General features: G+C 44.2%; 1 protein-coding gene across 2 annotated transcripts in view; it reads left to right on the forward strand.

Moving 5' to 3' along the window:
• LOC135245326 (inactive phospholipase D5-like) overlaps positions 1–16,137 on the forward strand; it is a 54,678-nt gene that overhangs the window by 23,438 nt on the left and 15,103 nt on the right. For both annotated transcript variants that reach the window (XM_064318345.1, XM_064318354.1), the window contains one exon: positions 13,632–13,768. In XM_064318345.1, coding sequence (XP_064174415.1) covers positions 13,632–13,768 — 137 coding nt within the window. The remainder of the gene's footprint in view (positions 1–13,631; positions 13,769–16,137) is intronic.

The following is a 16,137-nucleotide window of genomic DNA, read 5'->3' on the forward strand; positions in this document are numbered from 1 at the left end:
TTTAGGTCAGTACATCCTACAGAAACATGAAATTTTAGTGACACTATCTCTGCAAAATTGGCCGTTAAAGGAAAAATGTGTCTGAGGTGTTAAAAGAATCCATTAATATTGCAAGCGGACAAAATCGTGTTACGTGAAGGAGGCCAGGTTTTTTTTCCAGAAATTAAATTATGGAACCTGCCTTGTCCCTGATCGATTCTACTCCCACACTGCATCAATTCTGTGAACAACAGCATCATGAACATATGGAGCAGTATTTGTAAGAAATAACATTTATGACAGACCATTATGACAAAACACCTGAAATGGCAGAATCTTCAATCAGATAATAATGACTGAGGCTCTATATTTAAGAAGTTATGGATTATCACCTTAGTCATATTATATGATATTGCAGTAGCTGAGGTCATAAAATATTGGAAGCACTGTATTCCGTTAATGTATAGCCACACATCTACAGCAAAACTCTAACCTGGTCTTTTGATGTCAAGGGTGCTGTTGGTTTTAACTCTTCCCCTCAAATCAGGGTCTGATTTAAACCTTGGACACCGGACGGGTGGGACCTTTAGACAATCAGTGACAGTTATCAGTCAGTTAACTGTCAGGGGGGAAAGGCTAGCAGCACTACTGACCTCGAGGGTCAGATCGGAATATTTAGCCTCTGTGGGTTTTGGTGAAGAAGTGCGTAAAATAATTGAATGGGAGGATCCAGTATGTTGCATTGTTCTGCTCTCTTAGAGCTGGGCTGCTTTGATATTCATGAATTCAGGTGCAGATTCAGACGGTGTGGAACTTTTAAAGCCTGCACCGGAGCTCTCTGCTTGGCTCACCAGCTAATGACACTGTCTGTTGAGCGATAAGCGGTTGTGTTTCTTGGCCAGGATGTGTCAGAGATTCACGCGAGTCCCTGTAAACCTTGATCAATGAGAGGTCATCTATCTGCGCTCGGCTGATAAATTATGGAGCACTGCTTTTCAGGCATACAATCCTGACTTTTATGAAGAAGGAAAAAAAAAAAACAAGACCTTGAAAATTCTCATCACAGGAAATTTTGACTTTTACTGCAGATCTTGGCTTGACTGAAATGGGATCGAAAGTTGAAGGTCAGCATGAGGTAACCGGAGAAGTTTTAAATGCTTACCCTGCAGGGCAAATATGATCTAAATTCTAAAATGTAACCTTCAAATAGAAAAAAAAGTGCTACATTATTAGAGTTGTAAGAAGATGTAGTTTGGCATTTTTTCATATTTGGAAAATATTTCTGTTGACTGTTTAAATTGATGTTTTTCTTACATCGTTGAAAAACCGGTTAAGGTTTCTGTGGTTTATAGGTCTATGAATGATGTCTGCTCTGTGTAATGCACTGCAGGTCAAAAAGGAAAGCATAAGGCATGTGTAGTATAATATCTGCAGAAATTAGCTTGTAGCTCAGAGGTTGCAGGTTTAAACTCCCAAGTGGTGGTATTACACCCTAGGTGAAATACCCCCACCTTTCTCTGAGTGTTCCTTTCTCGGTGGCCTCCGTTTCCCAGAAGTGTTGGAATAACGCTGGATTCCGGCAGACGTCCCTCCCCACGGAGGCTGACTCAGGGCCTTGTTTGATGAGCCTTTTCTCGCAGGGTCCTGCTGAAGCACATTCGTTTATATTTTGAATCCCCCGTTCCCTCGCTCAGGAAGACGCGGCAAAGCCGGGTTTCAGGGTGCCGGCGACGCTCATAAATACGCCTGGTGTCACAGGCAAGCGGATTCTGCGGCGCATGAAGAAGACAGTAGCCCGCTGGAAACACAATAATGATGCTGTCAAGCCAGGGTACAGTTAACCAAACTGCGGACATGAACGCTAAAGCAATGTCAGCATGTACAGTTTTAAATGGAGCAAGATGATCGGGAAAAGGTGTCAGACTTATTCTTTGCATGCATTACCCGTGAAAGGCGTCGCACATGCTGATTTTTTCATATAACAAGAAGAGAAACAAACTGGAACGGGAGCATTTTAAGGGCACCAGGCATAGCTTCAAAAAAAACCTTTTTGAAAAAAAACCTGTGGCAGTAGGATTTGTCTGGATTTGACATTACTCTCCTCACTCTCTGTTCTTTTTCCCCTTCCCTCCACGGGTGTGAGCGAAAGGGGAGATTTGTCTTCGATCTGCGGAGGCTAGGCGGCTGCCGAGGTGTCGGTCTGATGGAGCCTTAATTGACTTATTGATCAAGATGATCAATGAGGCCAAGAGCTACCCCACCCCCCCCCCCACCCCCCGCGCCTAACCCCAACCAACACCGCTGCTGACATTTCACAACAGAACAAAAAAAATAGCCGGACCGGAAGATTGGGCTGATGGGCAGGGCAGGACAGGTCCTCAAAGGACACTTTGAAGGATTCCTTCTCACTTCGCTTGCTGGAGATTGTTTTCGCCTCTCCCTTCAGTCCCGAGTCCTGAACTGCTCTCCGAAAACGTCTCTTTCGTCCGTCTGCTCTTCTCTCGTCCCCTTTATTCTGTCACCCTCGCTGAGGAGCCTGAGGTTTGAAGGCCTCGGGCTCCTGGGAGGCGTAGAGATACCTGGAGCTGGAGGTACTTCTCTGGAAAACGGGAGGGAAAAATAAGACCCTTTCGGAAACCGAGGCTTGGGTTGGGATCGGGTTATCGGCCATGTTTGAAAAGGTCAACCTGGTGTCTCTTGGTGTCGTGTTCCTGATACAAATAACATCACGTGTGCAGAACAAAATGCCACCAAATAATAAAAAATTGCAACATTAATGAAACAATTAAAACAAACAACAACAAAAACCATCGATAGATCAATGTTGTATCGTTTAAATCAACAATAAATAGTGAAATCAACTACAAATCCACATGATCAGCAACAAATAAGATTAATAGTTAAACAAGAGGATAATGGAGCGTGTGCTCGGACAGAATGCTTTTGTACGATGCAATTTGTTTCTTTGCATGGTTTGTTTTACACTTTGCCCTTATATTGCATGTAATGGTAAAATAAAGAGAGAGTTGTGTAATTGCAAGCAAGAGCTGGATATGCTGCGTGATATGATGCATGTGTGAATAAACAGTAAGCACTATGGTTGAAATGAGGGTTAGTTATGGCCAAAGGTGTTGCTGGGGTTTTTTTTCCATAGATAAACTGCACGTCTATCTCATGTATTAATAGGTATGTAATAACATGGTAGTAAGATGGTAGTTACACGTCGTACTTTAAAAGTCAATCCATATTCGATTTTTAAAATTTGTTGGTATCTTTTTGCTTCAGTACAGTGTTAGTGATCTTTTTCTTGATGAATTTCAGTTGCTTAATGCAGTCAGTTCTCAGGAGAGTAATTCGCTGTCAGAGAGGCAGATCCCCTGGTGTGTGCGTCTGACTGTTTTCTGAAGTACCATCAACAGGAAACGATCAACGTGACCAACAAAGTTTTCTCTGGCAGATTCAACTCAATGGCTCCTTTGTGCTGATGCTTTCGATGTTTTATGTGGGAGAATCATGAGAGAAAAATATCCCTATGTTTTCTGGAATGCGACTAGTCTACAGCAAATATTGACTGTGGGGGTGAAAACTGGTCAGTAATCTCTCTGCTGTTGGTCCACTCAGTGCAAACACTGGCAGCACGATGAGGACACAGTGATTTAAATAGTTAAAGTGGGTTTACAAGCCTAGCTGAGCAATGTTTTTAGTGCCCATCAGACTGTCCTCCAATTGCGATTTCAGTGCCAGGATGGCAGTAGAAGTCCTGCAAAATGAGTATCATTGACGAAGGGAGTACAGGAAGAGTTTTTGTTGCCAGTAAAAAACAAATATCTGTCCTGCAGTACTGGTCCGGCTTCCTGTGCAGTTCCTGTCAGTGTGTGCCGAACACAGGAAGTCCACGTCCCTAAATCTTGCTGAACAGGAGAAAAGGTATCCCTAGGTAAAGATGTCAAAGATTTCGGTTAACAAAATGCAAGCAGTGGTGCTGTGAGAAAGGCATTGTGTTCTGAATTTAATGTCACGGTATTGGATTGTAGAATTGTAGCGTTTTTTTATTTTTTATTAGCCGAACAATGAAATGCTTTAGATTGAAAATTGTGACCCTGGAGGAGAAGCGCGTCTCCGCCCGCTGTGTCGACCATCAGTCTCCCCTCAATTTCGGCTGCGCTCCGACCGCCTCTCCCTCTCAGCTGTCCTATTAGAGGGCTGATCTGTCAAAGTCTCTCCAGAAAACTTAGTCATATGCTGCCACAGACAACATGGCAAATATCATTTTATACTTGTAGTGCTTTTGCATCGATACCGAAAATTACATTTTTGGATTGAAGATTGATATCTCCTCTTTTGTGATATGCTGTGTTGAGGAGAAACTATTAAGTATTTGATCATGGGAGACCAAAATAATCAGCGTTAGCCTTCAAGTAAAAATAGACCAATTTCCAATTTAGTATTTTTTGTATAATTTTTATTGCTTTATGTTTTTTTTTATTTTTTATTTAAGGGGGCTATCCATTTTGTACTGTGTCCGCTCAGTCTAAAAATGTGGGGATGCGAGCTCTTGTTGGGAGATGGATACTCTGAGGTGGTAAGTTCGCCTGCGGGAGATGGCTTCGTGGGGTACGAGCTTCACGTATCCGCGGGTTCTCGGGTAACGCCAGGCAGCGCCTGCACTCATCGCAGCTGCGGGGCGCGCAGGTTTTCGTGATCGCCTCGAGTCCGCAGTGCGGTACAGTCTGTAATTCTGAAGGGACGGGTAATTGCAGAACTCAAGCGCCTTGCTATGCCAGCTCTGAACATAATAAAGGGCCTGTGTTTCCCAAACTAATTGCACTGTTGAGTTGCGCCTCTAAATTGAATGCTGTGGTACTTTGGACTCGGGGTGGGGTGGGGGGGGGAGTTAGTACCTTATCAAGATACTTGAACCTCAGTTTGGAAGCCAAATTCTAAGTTACAAGATATCTTAAGGCCAGGGTTGTGTGCAGTAGAAAAAGTTTCGCATAATCCACAGGGTAAGGATGGTGTTTTTGAATGTCTGTCTGCATCTTCTCTGGGTTCATTGGGGTTATTGCTGAATGGCCCTTGTAATCACTGCTGGCTGGTATTCTGGCTTCCCTTGATTTGATTCAAAGGAAAGTTTAATCAAAATATAAATACTGCATCTCTCCAGTGTGCTGTTGGGCCCCATAGTCTGTTACCAAGGCAATGCACAGTAGGCCATAGCATCACCTGGGGGGGGGGGGATTTTAGTTGGTGGGATATCTGTGTCACATTGCTCACCAGCGCCCCCTCTGGTCAAATGAACACCAATCCTGCAAATGCCGATTTCTCCTCTGACTCAGTATGCGTGTGAGATCAGCAGAAGCCACGTCACGTTTATCGGAGGAGAGCGCGTGCTCGTCTGCGGTCCCCAAAATTAGCCGAGGCGGCACGGCGACGAGCCTGAACCCACACAAACTGGGCACTCCGACACGGGGCTGAAACAAGACAAACAAACGAGCGGAGAAAAAAAAAAACTGCATCGCTCAGCCAAGTTTCCTGAAACGATTTTCCAGCGGGATAATGATCCAGAGCAAAGCCTCCTAACGATCTGTACGGAGCCGCCTTCGTGAACACAGAGCCACTGTACATGACCGGCGCAACTGGCAACCGTCAATAGTCCTGCAGATCATTACCGGGCTGAGCTCTTGTAAGCTCTTGTAACAAAAGACCGTGAAAATCGTGTAAGAGAGGCACTACAGAGCCTACAGTCCAAAGGGAGACGTGCATAATATTCAACAAGGGGGTGTCATCATAATGAAAAAATAAGATGGTTGTCATGGTTGGTTTTTTTTTTTTTTAAAACAACCTTACATTGACAGGATTGACCTGTTTATAGAATTTTAAATCTTCTAAAATGTGCTGAAGAAAGTCATAGAAATAAACATCAGAAAAATGTTGGATCTTAAAGAGAAAATATTATTGCTGTAATAGACAGTATTTTAAAGATCAGTGCTTGTCTTCTTAGATTTTGAGCACTGTCAGCGTTGAAATGGAGGGAGGGTCCCTGTATCATGGGCATGTCTGCAAAGGCTCCCAGTTGAAGTCACTCTGTCTAATAAAAGGGTGATGGTGAGCAGGCTTGTGATGAATTGCCCTGTCCTTTTCATACAGAAGCTTCTTAAGAGTGGAAAATGTGCGCGCTCGTTCCCCAAACATTCTCACGTCCGTTGGCCAGCGCTGACGCCGCGGTCGGGGGGGCGATGACGATGTCCGCCGGGGCCGCGAGCCACGGCGAACCCTCCGGCGCGTCTGGCGGGAGCGGGAGGGCGCCCCGACCCCCTCCGCGCTGTGGGACTGCCGGCCCTCCGCGGTCCCGCTCTGACGGAACGCCGTGTGCTCGCGAAATGTCTCCGGAGGAGAGGCGGCGCACGCCTCCGCGAAGACGCGCCAACGGAACATTCTCGCGTTAGCGTCAGAGAGAGAGAGAGAGAGAAGAGAGAGGGAGAGAGAGAGGGAGAGAGAGAGAGGGAGAGAGAGAGAGAGGGAGAGAGAGAGAGAGAGAGAGAGGCTCAGGATGGGAAAAGAGGCCGAAGCCAGAGATCTGCTCCAGACAGGGGGGAGAGTGCGTTCCCGCTCTCCTGCTCTCTGACGTTGGGAAATTTCCGAGCCGTCATTTGTGAGACATACGTAGGCATTGTGGGGGGGGGGGTTGATGGAAGAGGCAGCTGAACAGTGCAAGTGGCCTTTTTATTAATGTAGACACCCCCAATCAGTAGCCCCCGTGAAACACCCTACAGAACAACCCCCCCCTACCCCCCAGTCACTCAGTACCTCCCACCCAGAAAAGATCTCAACCTCCTTCTCGAGGAGATGCTGTAGAGCTCGCCAGCGGCTCCAGTTTCGCACCGCTCCGAATCGTTTCGGCGTTCGCGTGCGTCCCCGCAGTTTTGAAAACTCCGCCTCATTATCAGAATGACTGAAGTGCCGACGCCGACGGCAACAGCTCATCGGCCGTGATTCAGCGAAGCAGCTGGACCCCCGCGCTGCCGCAGGGAGCCGAGCGCGAAACAGCGGGAATCTTCAGACGCGCAACGGAGGAGTCATTAGTAGCCGCTGACCCAAAAATCAAAAAAAAAAAAATCAAAGGGCTGTCAGGAAAATAACATCAATGCCTACCAACCAGAGGTATCCCACCCCTATGACATCAAAGGAGCGTTTGATATTGTTTTGTGCCTTATTAGGCTCTTTTATCAATCCATAAAAAAGCTCAATTTCCCATAATTCTTAGCAACAATCAAGTGGGCAACAACTTACTGTGAGCACGGTTCATCCCAAAAGCATCTCTCGTGAGATCAGTGTTGACAAAAGTGAAATGGACAGGAACATGTAAAAATGCGTATTTATTTTCAGCAGATTTCAGCACTCCCTTGACAAAGAATAATAAAATGTTTATGAGAACTGTAATTCACCCCTTAATGTCTAATATAATTAGTGACATTTCTTGAAAATATGGCCTTTTAATGTGGACACACAAAGGTGAAAGGTACTTCAGCCCTGATTAGTGAGTGGTTTGGAATGTTATGGAAAGTTTAGCATTTTCTTGAGGGACTAGAGCATATCCCAGCATGCATTGGGTGAGAGGCAGGAATACGCCCCGGACAGGTCGCCTATTCATCACAGGGCTCACATAGAATTCACTCACGCACTCATACCTGTGGGCAATTAAGACTCTCCAATGAACCCAACCTGTATGTCTTTGGACTGTGGGAGGAACCTGGAGTGCCCAGAGGAAACCCACACAGACACGGGGAGAACATGCAAACTCCACGCAGAAAGGGCTCGGCCGGGATTCAAACCTGCGAGGCGGTTATGCCTTTATTATGTCCGTAAGTTATCATAATTGTGGGCTGTAAAAAAAATCAGCCTCTTTTTATTAAAGTCCATCTTTCTTTAAAATGCGTTAACTGCAAACTCAATTATTTACAAATCATTCGATGGCCACAGTTGGCAACGAACACAGCTCACTGCCCGCGTGCCGTCCTGCCTTGTTGAGCACGGCCCTGTAACGGTTAAATCACCCAGCGACCTTCCTGGTCCCGAATGCGCCAGACCGCCATCGTTCCGGCATGAAATATTACCATGCAATCTGGCACAGCTGGGCTACAGCAAACAGCACCACTCCCAGGACACGCTTTATTGTGTTTGTTTTTTTTTTTCTGTTTTCATAAACGCAGTTAATAACCTCCTGCACGCTCAGGCCGCGGCGGAGTGTAAATCTGGCTTTATGGCAGCGGCGCCTTTGACTGATGGGGAAATTAGACATTAACGGCAGCTCAAGTACGTCCCTGCGTGAGACTCTCGGAGGATACGAGTACAGGTGTGAGGATACACTGAGGATGCAAGGGTAACACCAGGCACGTCCAGTGGGCACAGGTGTGCTGGAGTATGGACTCCGGGTCTGATTGGGTGAGTTTTGCCGAATCTGAATAGGTGAGTTTTGCAGGGTCTGATTGGCTGTGTTTTGCAGGGTCTGATTGGGTGTGTTTTGCAGAATCAGATTGGGTGAGTTTTGCAGGGTCTGATTGGTTGTATTTTGCAGGATCTTATTAGCCGTGTTTTGCAGGGTCTGATTGGTTGTTGTTTGCAGGGTCTGATTGGGTGTGGTTTGCAGGGTCTGATTGGGTGTTACTCAGAGTTGGAGTTGTTGTATGTTTTACTCTGGGTCTGACTGGGTGTGAGCATTATTAGCACTAATGATTTCATCCACAAGCAAAAAGGTTTGACTGAGGTAAATCCAGTGTGACATTCTAATGAAATGTACCAGGAAAGTTACTGAAAAGTAATAATAATATTAAAGTAAGTTAAGCAAGTTAATAAAATGACCAAGAGCAATGCAGCTAGGCTGGACCAGATTAACTTAAATTATCTTTATGAACCGGTAAGACTTTAAAAGTTCTGCAAAGTAAAGATCAAATGGACCCCCTCACTGGTTTAAGACGGAATTTGCTTGGAGCAAAGAATGCTGGAGAAGAGCCTACTATTTCAGACATACTGTTAGGGCAGATATATTTCAGTTCTATAATTTGACAGCATTGAATGCTGGCTCATGCTGGCTGTGTTTTATTCCATTGATGACAACAGTTTCCCACCAGCAACAAATAGAATTGGAAATTGCATTGCATCATTTATGGGGGTGAGTGGGCAAGCTTGGTCCTTTATCGTTGATGGATTGTTGGCCCCCGGTATAGATGTTGATCAAATGGCTTGTACTGGAGAACTCTCCGTGGCCCGGCCCTTTGGAGAATAATGTGGATTTGAACTTGAATGAATTCGCCCTAGCTTCCATCTTCGCTTGCTGTCACATTCACAGCTTGTGCAGCCGTGTTCGAATTGCACGTTTAAAATTTACCGACTTTGCCCGTCTCTGGCAGGCTCATTAAAGCACATGGAAGCAGCAAAAAAAAGTGATGAAAATGCAGAAGGATTACGGTTGTAACAAAAGAAAACAAAAGACACAGAATGGTATTTATGTTTCTTTTAATTATGGCCTAGTCAAACGTGGGAGATGTGAGTATTTAGTCTAATTGCGAGCTAATAATGTCTTATTATTCATCACACCTCTGATTTACAGGGGGTAGGGAACTGTCGGAAAGTTGGTGGGTTTATATTTTGCCCTTGTAACTTTTTTGGTACTTCTTATGAATCTTTTTTTTTTTAATAGTCATCTTGCTATGCTTGTTGATTTAATGCACTGTTCATAGAATCCAACGAGACTGTTATTTCTCACAGTTATATTTTACCATAAACCTTTAGTTGAGTCCCTGGAGTATTTAAAAGTCGAGATCCTCGTGGGTTTATGTTGTTAAGCTGTCGGGGGTTCTTTTTCTGTAATTGGAATGAAAGCTAAATTAAGACCCTTCAGGTATCGTCCTCGGTTCCCTTTTCGGTAAGCTGTCTGAACGTTAGTAATTAGTCGAGGTTTGGACGCCTCAAGTGTGTTTCTTGATTATGTGGGCGTGTACAGCCGAGCGTTATTTTTCTAAAAACAGGAGCGCGCTCGACCCCGCGCGGAACGCCGTGTCGTCCGCTGCTCGAGGCGAAACTGCCGATTCCACGCCTCCGGTCCTCCTTCCGAGGTTTTTTGTTTTATTAAAAGCAGTGTCTCTTTTTCACACCTTCTCGCACGTCTGCTTGCAGAGCTTGGCTGTGGTTCTTCTTTACCTTCTGCTGAACCTCTGCTGCTGAACAAACGGCTCAACACATTGTGAATGCTGGCGGTCTGCATGCTATGAAGTTTAATTTTTTTTCATTATTTTCAAATGCCTCTACCTTTGAAAGGAGTGCAATTTCAGAGCAATCAAATTTAGTACTTCCTTGTTTTAATACAATTCATATTTGTGAAGGATGAATCAGATGTTCAAATTTTAAGATTAAATTTTGAATTTGTGCACGCAGATGATGAATGAGTCACCATGCCCCTCTCTAATTGCATACGCGTTATTGATTGAGGCGTCTAACGGAATTGCATTGTGGGGTATTTAAATGTTTGTCTCTGGATTAGGTTGCAGGTATAATTGCTGTTGATAAATATCCTGCTGTTATAGCAGTGAGTACACATGCAAAAATGTAATTGTAACACAAACATAATTCCCCAGTGCCTCTACGTGCGCTCTCTGATAAATCTGCCCTATCTAAGCCCAGGAAGAGGCCTGAATGTAAATGATTTTGGAGAGTTTGTTGCCAGCTCAAAGAACCGTAGTTATGCCTTTTGTAGATCAATACACTGTGGGCTAATTAGCGTAGCAATTATAAATTCATTACTGTACCCAGGAGGAAAACAAAGTATTTCGTTTTCCAAAGCTTTGAGGCAGGAAGATCACTCACATTGATGCTGGTGATCGGATATGCACTGTATCACTGTGATCCATGACTGCAGAATGACTGAAATTTGTGGATCAGTTGTACTTTGTTTTAATTGTATTTTTTCAGAGGGCTACTTTCAGTCTTTTACTACTTTCTTTATTGAGGCATTTCGAAGGTTGGCTAGCAAAGTGCCATCTGCGATGTGACATTCGGTCAGTTTTTTTATTTGATAGTTTGAAACTTTGAAGTGACAGCTGCGTTCTTTATGACGCGAGCGTGCAGATGCTAGACCTGCTTTCATGTTTTTTTTCGGTCCGCACGCCGCCCGCGTACGCTAAAGGGGCGCGTGTCCGTGTTACCTGCATGCAGATGAACTCAAAGAGATGCTCAGATGTGGCCCTCGGGGCCGGCCAAGCTGCTGGGTTTCTTTACTGCCTGTTGGTTGATTGATGGTTACTTGATCGATTAACGTCTCTGATTGGCCAAAGATCCCAGTGAAATCAGTGTAAAAGCTACTCTATGTGTGTAAAGGGTACTCTATTCATGTAAAAAGGTTCTCTATCAGTGTAAAGGGTACTATATTAGTGTACAAGGTACTCTATCAGTGTAAAAGGTTCCCTTAGTGTAAAGGGTACTATATTAGTGTACAAGGTACTCTATCAGTGTAAAAGGTACCCTTAGTGTAAAAGGTACTCTATCAGTGTAAAAGTTACTATGTCAGAGTTGGTATTACAGTGAGAATTTTGCTGTACATGCATACAGTCCACACTCTGTAAATTCATTTTAATGATGCTTCAGTTGAATTGTCTTATTCCTGTCTTCTTTTCCTCTAAGGTTTTATCTGTTCATTTTTCTATAAATACACGAAAGAACTTTTAATTGCTCACACAAAAAAAGGAAGAGAAGTCACCTTTTAAAATCACGGTTCATCCGCAGCTTGACCTGGGTTGCAGATGTTGTCAGCCCAATGTCAAAATGAGCCAGCACCGAAAGGTTGTTTTTGTCTTTGAGCTCTACCGTAGTTCACAATTCAGTTCTGTTCAAATTACCCTCTACATTTTATGCTCAAATTAATAATAGCTTCCGTCCTACGCCGAGAAGGTCTCATTTTGCTTTATGCTAATTAATGAATGAACATTCTTCACTCTTCACAGATAATTAAGGCAATTAATATGTTTTGCTAATTAACAGAATTTTAGACTCAGTATGTGGGGGAGCCTCTTTTATCTGAGGTGTGTGTGCATTTGCACTTAAAGTGTGGCCATTTTGTTTCAATGGTTGCTTAATGATATGCATTATAGGCCATGCATACAAACCACAGATTGGTAAGAAAATCTAGATTGAGCCTGTAATCTCTATGGTAATGCTAGTGATAAGGGCAATGCCTGTAAGAGGCAGTGAATGGAAATGATCTATAGTTCTATCTATGGTTCTGTGCTCCAAGATGAATCTCCTGATGAAAGTAGCACAAAGCACAGCTATACCTTCCCAATCAGCTATTAACCCAAAAATGCCCATGCAGTTGTTTTCTCTTTTGTGTTGGTGTGTGAGTAAAATGAGCACGGGGTTCGAAATCTGGCATTAACCCAAGTCACTGCCCCTCTGCTTGACATTTACAATTTATAAAGCTTAGATGAGGTTCACATGGAGATGTCTGTGCTGCAATATCAGCTTGTTAAAAATGAGTTATGAATGACAACTTGTATAATTTCCTGTTGAATGCACTGTTCAAAATGTACCAATATGTACTGATCCCAGGGATGGTATTGAGTTTAATGGGGCTGTCATTCTCTGATCTTTATCCGGCTGATGCTGGAAAGTTGTTGACTGATGACTAAAATGATAAGCAAATAGTCACTTAAAATGTTCCCAACTGCAGGGCCTGGAGCTCAGACTTGTCTTGGTAAAGGGTGACTCAGTGCGCATCGCATTTACATGTGATTCTCTCTATCGCATCGGCATGTATTTCTCTGTATCCTGTTTACATGCACTTGCTATGCGTTGACTGCGTAGCACCATATTAGCCTTGTAAGGCTGGCCTGTTTCCATGCATTTTTAAGGACTGAATGAGCTGTGGTGTCCTAGGGTTTGAGATGGAGTATGCTCATCTGACGGTGCGCATCCCCCCCCTCCCCCCCCCCCCTCCCCCCAAGAGCACAGCAGAATTGCTATATGACTAAAATACCTTGGGGAGAATGGCACTGGTCCCTCTCAAACTCATAATCCTGCCGGATACCTTAGCAACATGTTGAACAATCCAGCGCAAGCCAGTGCCCATTCATTCCTGAGACAGGCCTTACATATTTGCCCTGGAGAAATTGCAGGATGGCAGGGAATTGTTCATAAGTCGAGTGCCTGCTCTGGGATATATATTGCCTGGGTTCATACTTCCCAATCTCACTTTCTAATGCATCTCCCCAAGGCGCACCTTCCTCATCGTCTGCCCACTGGACCCTCATGCGGCTTCCAGCTGCACACAGGATATTGATCTAGTGGCTAAATCGAGCTGTAACAGTTGCTCTCTGGCATTATTTCTGTTTAGGTTTTCCTCTGAAACTCGTCTGAATTTACAGCACAAATAAAGCCTCATGTAACAGAATAAAACTCTTTTAATAATGGCTAAGGATTGATAGGTTTATGTATGAAAGTAATGCACTGTAAGTGCTGAGTTTTATTTATTATAAAACTTGAAAGTTATCCGCCCTCAGGCTATGCATCTGTCATTTGGAGTTTTCTGGGTAATGTAGTTAAGCTGGCCCCTGGCTAAGGCTGGGATGTTCATAATTAAGGATCGATTCTCTTTCCTGTTGCAGTCACAGCAGAAATGCATTGTGGTCTTTGCACTGGTCTGCTGTTTTGCCGTTCTGGTGGCCTTGATATTCTCCGCCGTGGACGTTTGGGGAGACTATGAGGACGGCATCACTGAGGAGAACTGCAGCAGGGACTGCCGGTAAGAGATGATGCATACACACGTACACGCATACATACGCGTACATGCATACGCACACGCACTCATACACGCACTCACATTCAGAGCATATGCATACACGCATGCATACACATAACACATACATACACATACAAGCATACGCACATGCACTCATACACGCACACGCATACAGAGCATATGCATACACATAACACATACATACACACAAGCATACGCACACACCCTCATACCCGCATATACTGTACATACAGGCATGCACATGCATAAATGCATACATACATATGTGCTCACATTTATACTTACAAACGCACACATGCTGTACACACAGGCACAAACACAAGCGCACATATACACGCAGCCACACACACACACACACACACACACACATCTGCACACACACACTCATCCACCCGAACACGTACACACATTAGTTTCCAGATCTTGTTTGTTTTCCTCCTGTCAGTAACCTTGAATTCTCTGTTGGCACTTTCGTGTCCCTTTCATTGGTTTAGCCCTGAAACCTTTGAGGGCTTGTCTAAAAAGTGGCATGCCAATCAATAGCTCGCTGTGTAATGCTAAAGATTTCCTCTGGTCAGTCCACCTATTAATTAAAGTCTCACACAGCAAATTAATTAGATGTTTTGCTGCCTTTTAAATCAATCATAGTGAACTTAAGTGCTGCTCCTAGAAAAAACCTCAACAGAGTTTTAGCTGCTCAGAAAAATGTTTAGTGTAATTCAGCTCTGATTGACTACAGGTAATCCGTATGGGATTCACGTAAACCGCGTTAGTTTAATTAATGCACATTTGTGCACATTCATTGTTAACACAAATATACCCATAAAAGGAGATAGTTCATCATAAACCCAAACACACCCATAAAAGGAGAGAGTTCATCATTAACACAAACATAACCATCAAAGGAGAGAATTCATCATTCACACAAACACACCCATATTTCAGACTGAGTGCTTCATTAGTTCAAACATTGGCCTGATGACATTTAGATCAAGCTTGGATTTGATTTAAACTCAGCAGGCTGTACCACAGGGGCTCGAAGTGTGTCAGGCTGTTACAGGAAGCAGGTATTGATTTCCCCATATATTTTAATGTGTGTGTTCACTCAGAATACAGAGCCCCCCCACCCACCCTACCCCCACCCATTTATCCATGACTAGTACAGTACAAAACTATGGAGTCTCATAGGAATGCCTTGGTGTGAAATATTTCATACATTTTATCGACTTCTCTTTCACACAGTTAACTTGCGGCAGTTTGGGATTTTTCCTCATAAAAAGGAAGACGTGTGGGCGCAGTCCGTAGGGCAGCCTGCTCTCGACCCAGATGTGATTCTCCCCACGGGGTGGGGGGTGGTGGGGGGGGGGGGGGGTTGGGAGGGTATTGGGGGGGTTTCAGCCCCCGCCGTGGCTCTTTCTCTGCTGTGGTCCCTGCTCCATCTGTTAGCCTCTCTGTTCCACACATTAGCATCTCTGTGTAACAAACACAAACGTCTTCTGATATCAGTGCAGAGTTGACCTTTAGCTAATTCCCCCTCCCCCCCGTGCCCCTTCTGGGATGGTTGCCCCAGTTGGTCCACGGAATTGATTAGCGGTGTCAGAGGAAACCAGAATCTGTAGCATCTCATGTGCCGGAGGATTGACTGTACTACCCTCTGCCACAGGAAACCTGTGAACACATTCCCAGGAGGGGGGGCGGGGGTGTTTTAATAACGGTGAATATCTTCCCAAAATTTTCACATTTTCACATTTTTCTTGGTCCGTCAGCTCCCGAAAATAAATTGCTTCCCGCTGTTGTGCTATCTGTTTGAATCAGTGGCTCGTGAAGCACTGAGCAAAATGCTTTTCACTGCCAGGGTCCCCTAAATCGGGAGCCTTTCCAGGCTCACCCCGATAAAGCTCTCCCTCACTATACTATATATGTGCTTTAAATATTTAATGCAGCCAATGTAGAGACCGCTTACTGAATCGGGGGTGTTTGGAGATGAGCATGCGTGTGATCTCAAAGGGAATCTGGAACCTGGATCTCTTCCTGTTTTATTCTTTCTGATTTAGTGTCACACTTCTCAAACATTACCTGGCCCCTCCTCTCTCCATCTGGAAGAACAGTATAATCCAGATGTTATGCACTAACCATCGATATCACTCCATCTGTGCATTTGTGATCTTGGTGTATTGAATGCCTTGGGTATATTGGTGCCAAAAACATAAAAAGTCCATGTTGTGAATTTTTAAAAGTTGAAGCAAGTAGAAATGTGTAAACTAGGAGGTGGTTGTTTGGATTCTTTGTAAATATTTTAGTATATGATAAAATAAAATTCTTAATAAATATATTCACATATTGTTTTGCAT

Source organism: Anguilla rostrata, chromosome 2, assembly GCF_018555375.3.
Source record: "Anguilla rostrata isolate EN2019 chromosome 2, ASM1855537v3, whole genome shotgun sequence".
NCBI classification, from domain to species: domain Eukaryota; kingdom Metazoa; phylum Chordata; class Actinopteri; order Anguilliformes; family Anguillidae; genus Anguilla; species Anguilla rostrata.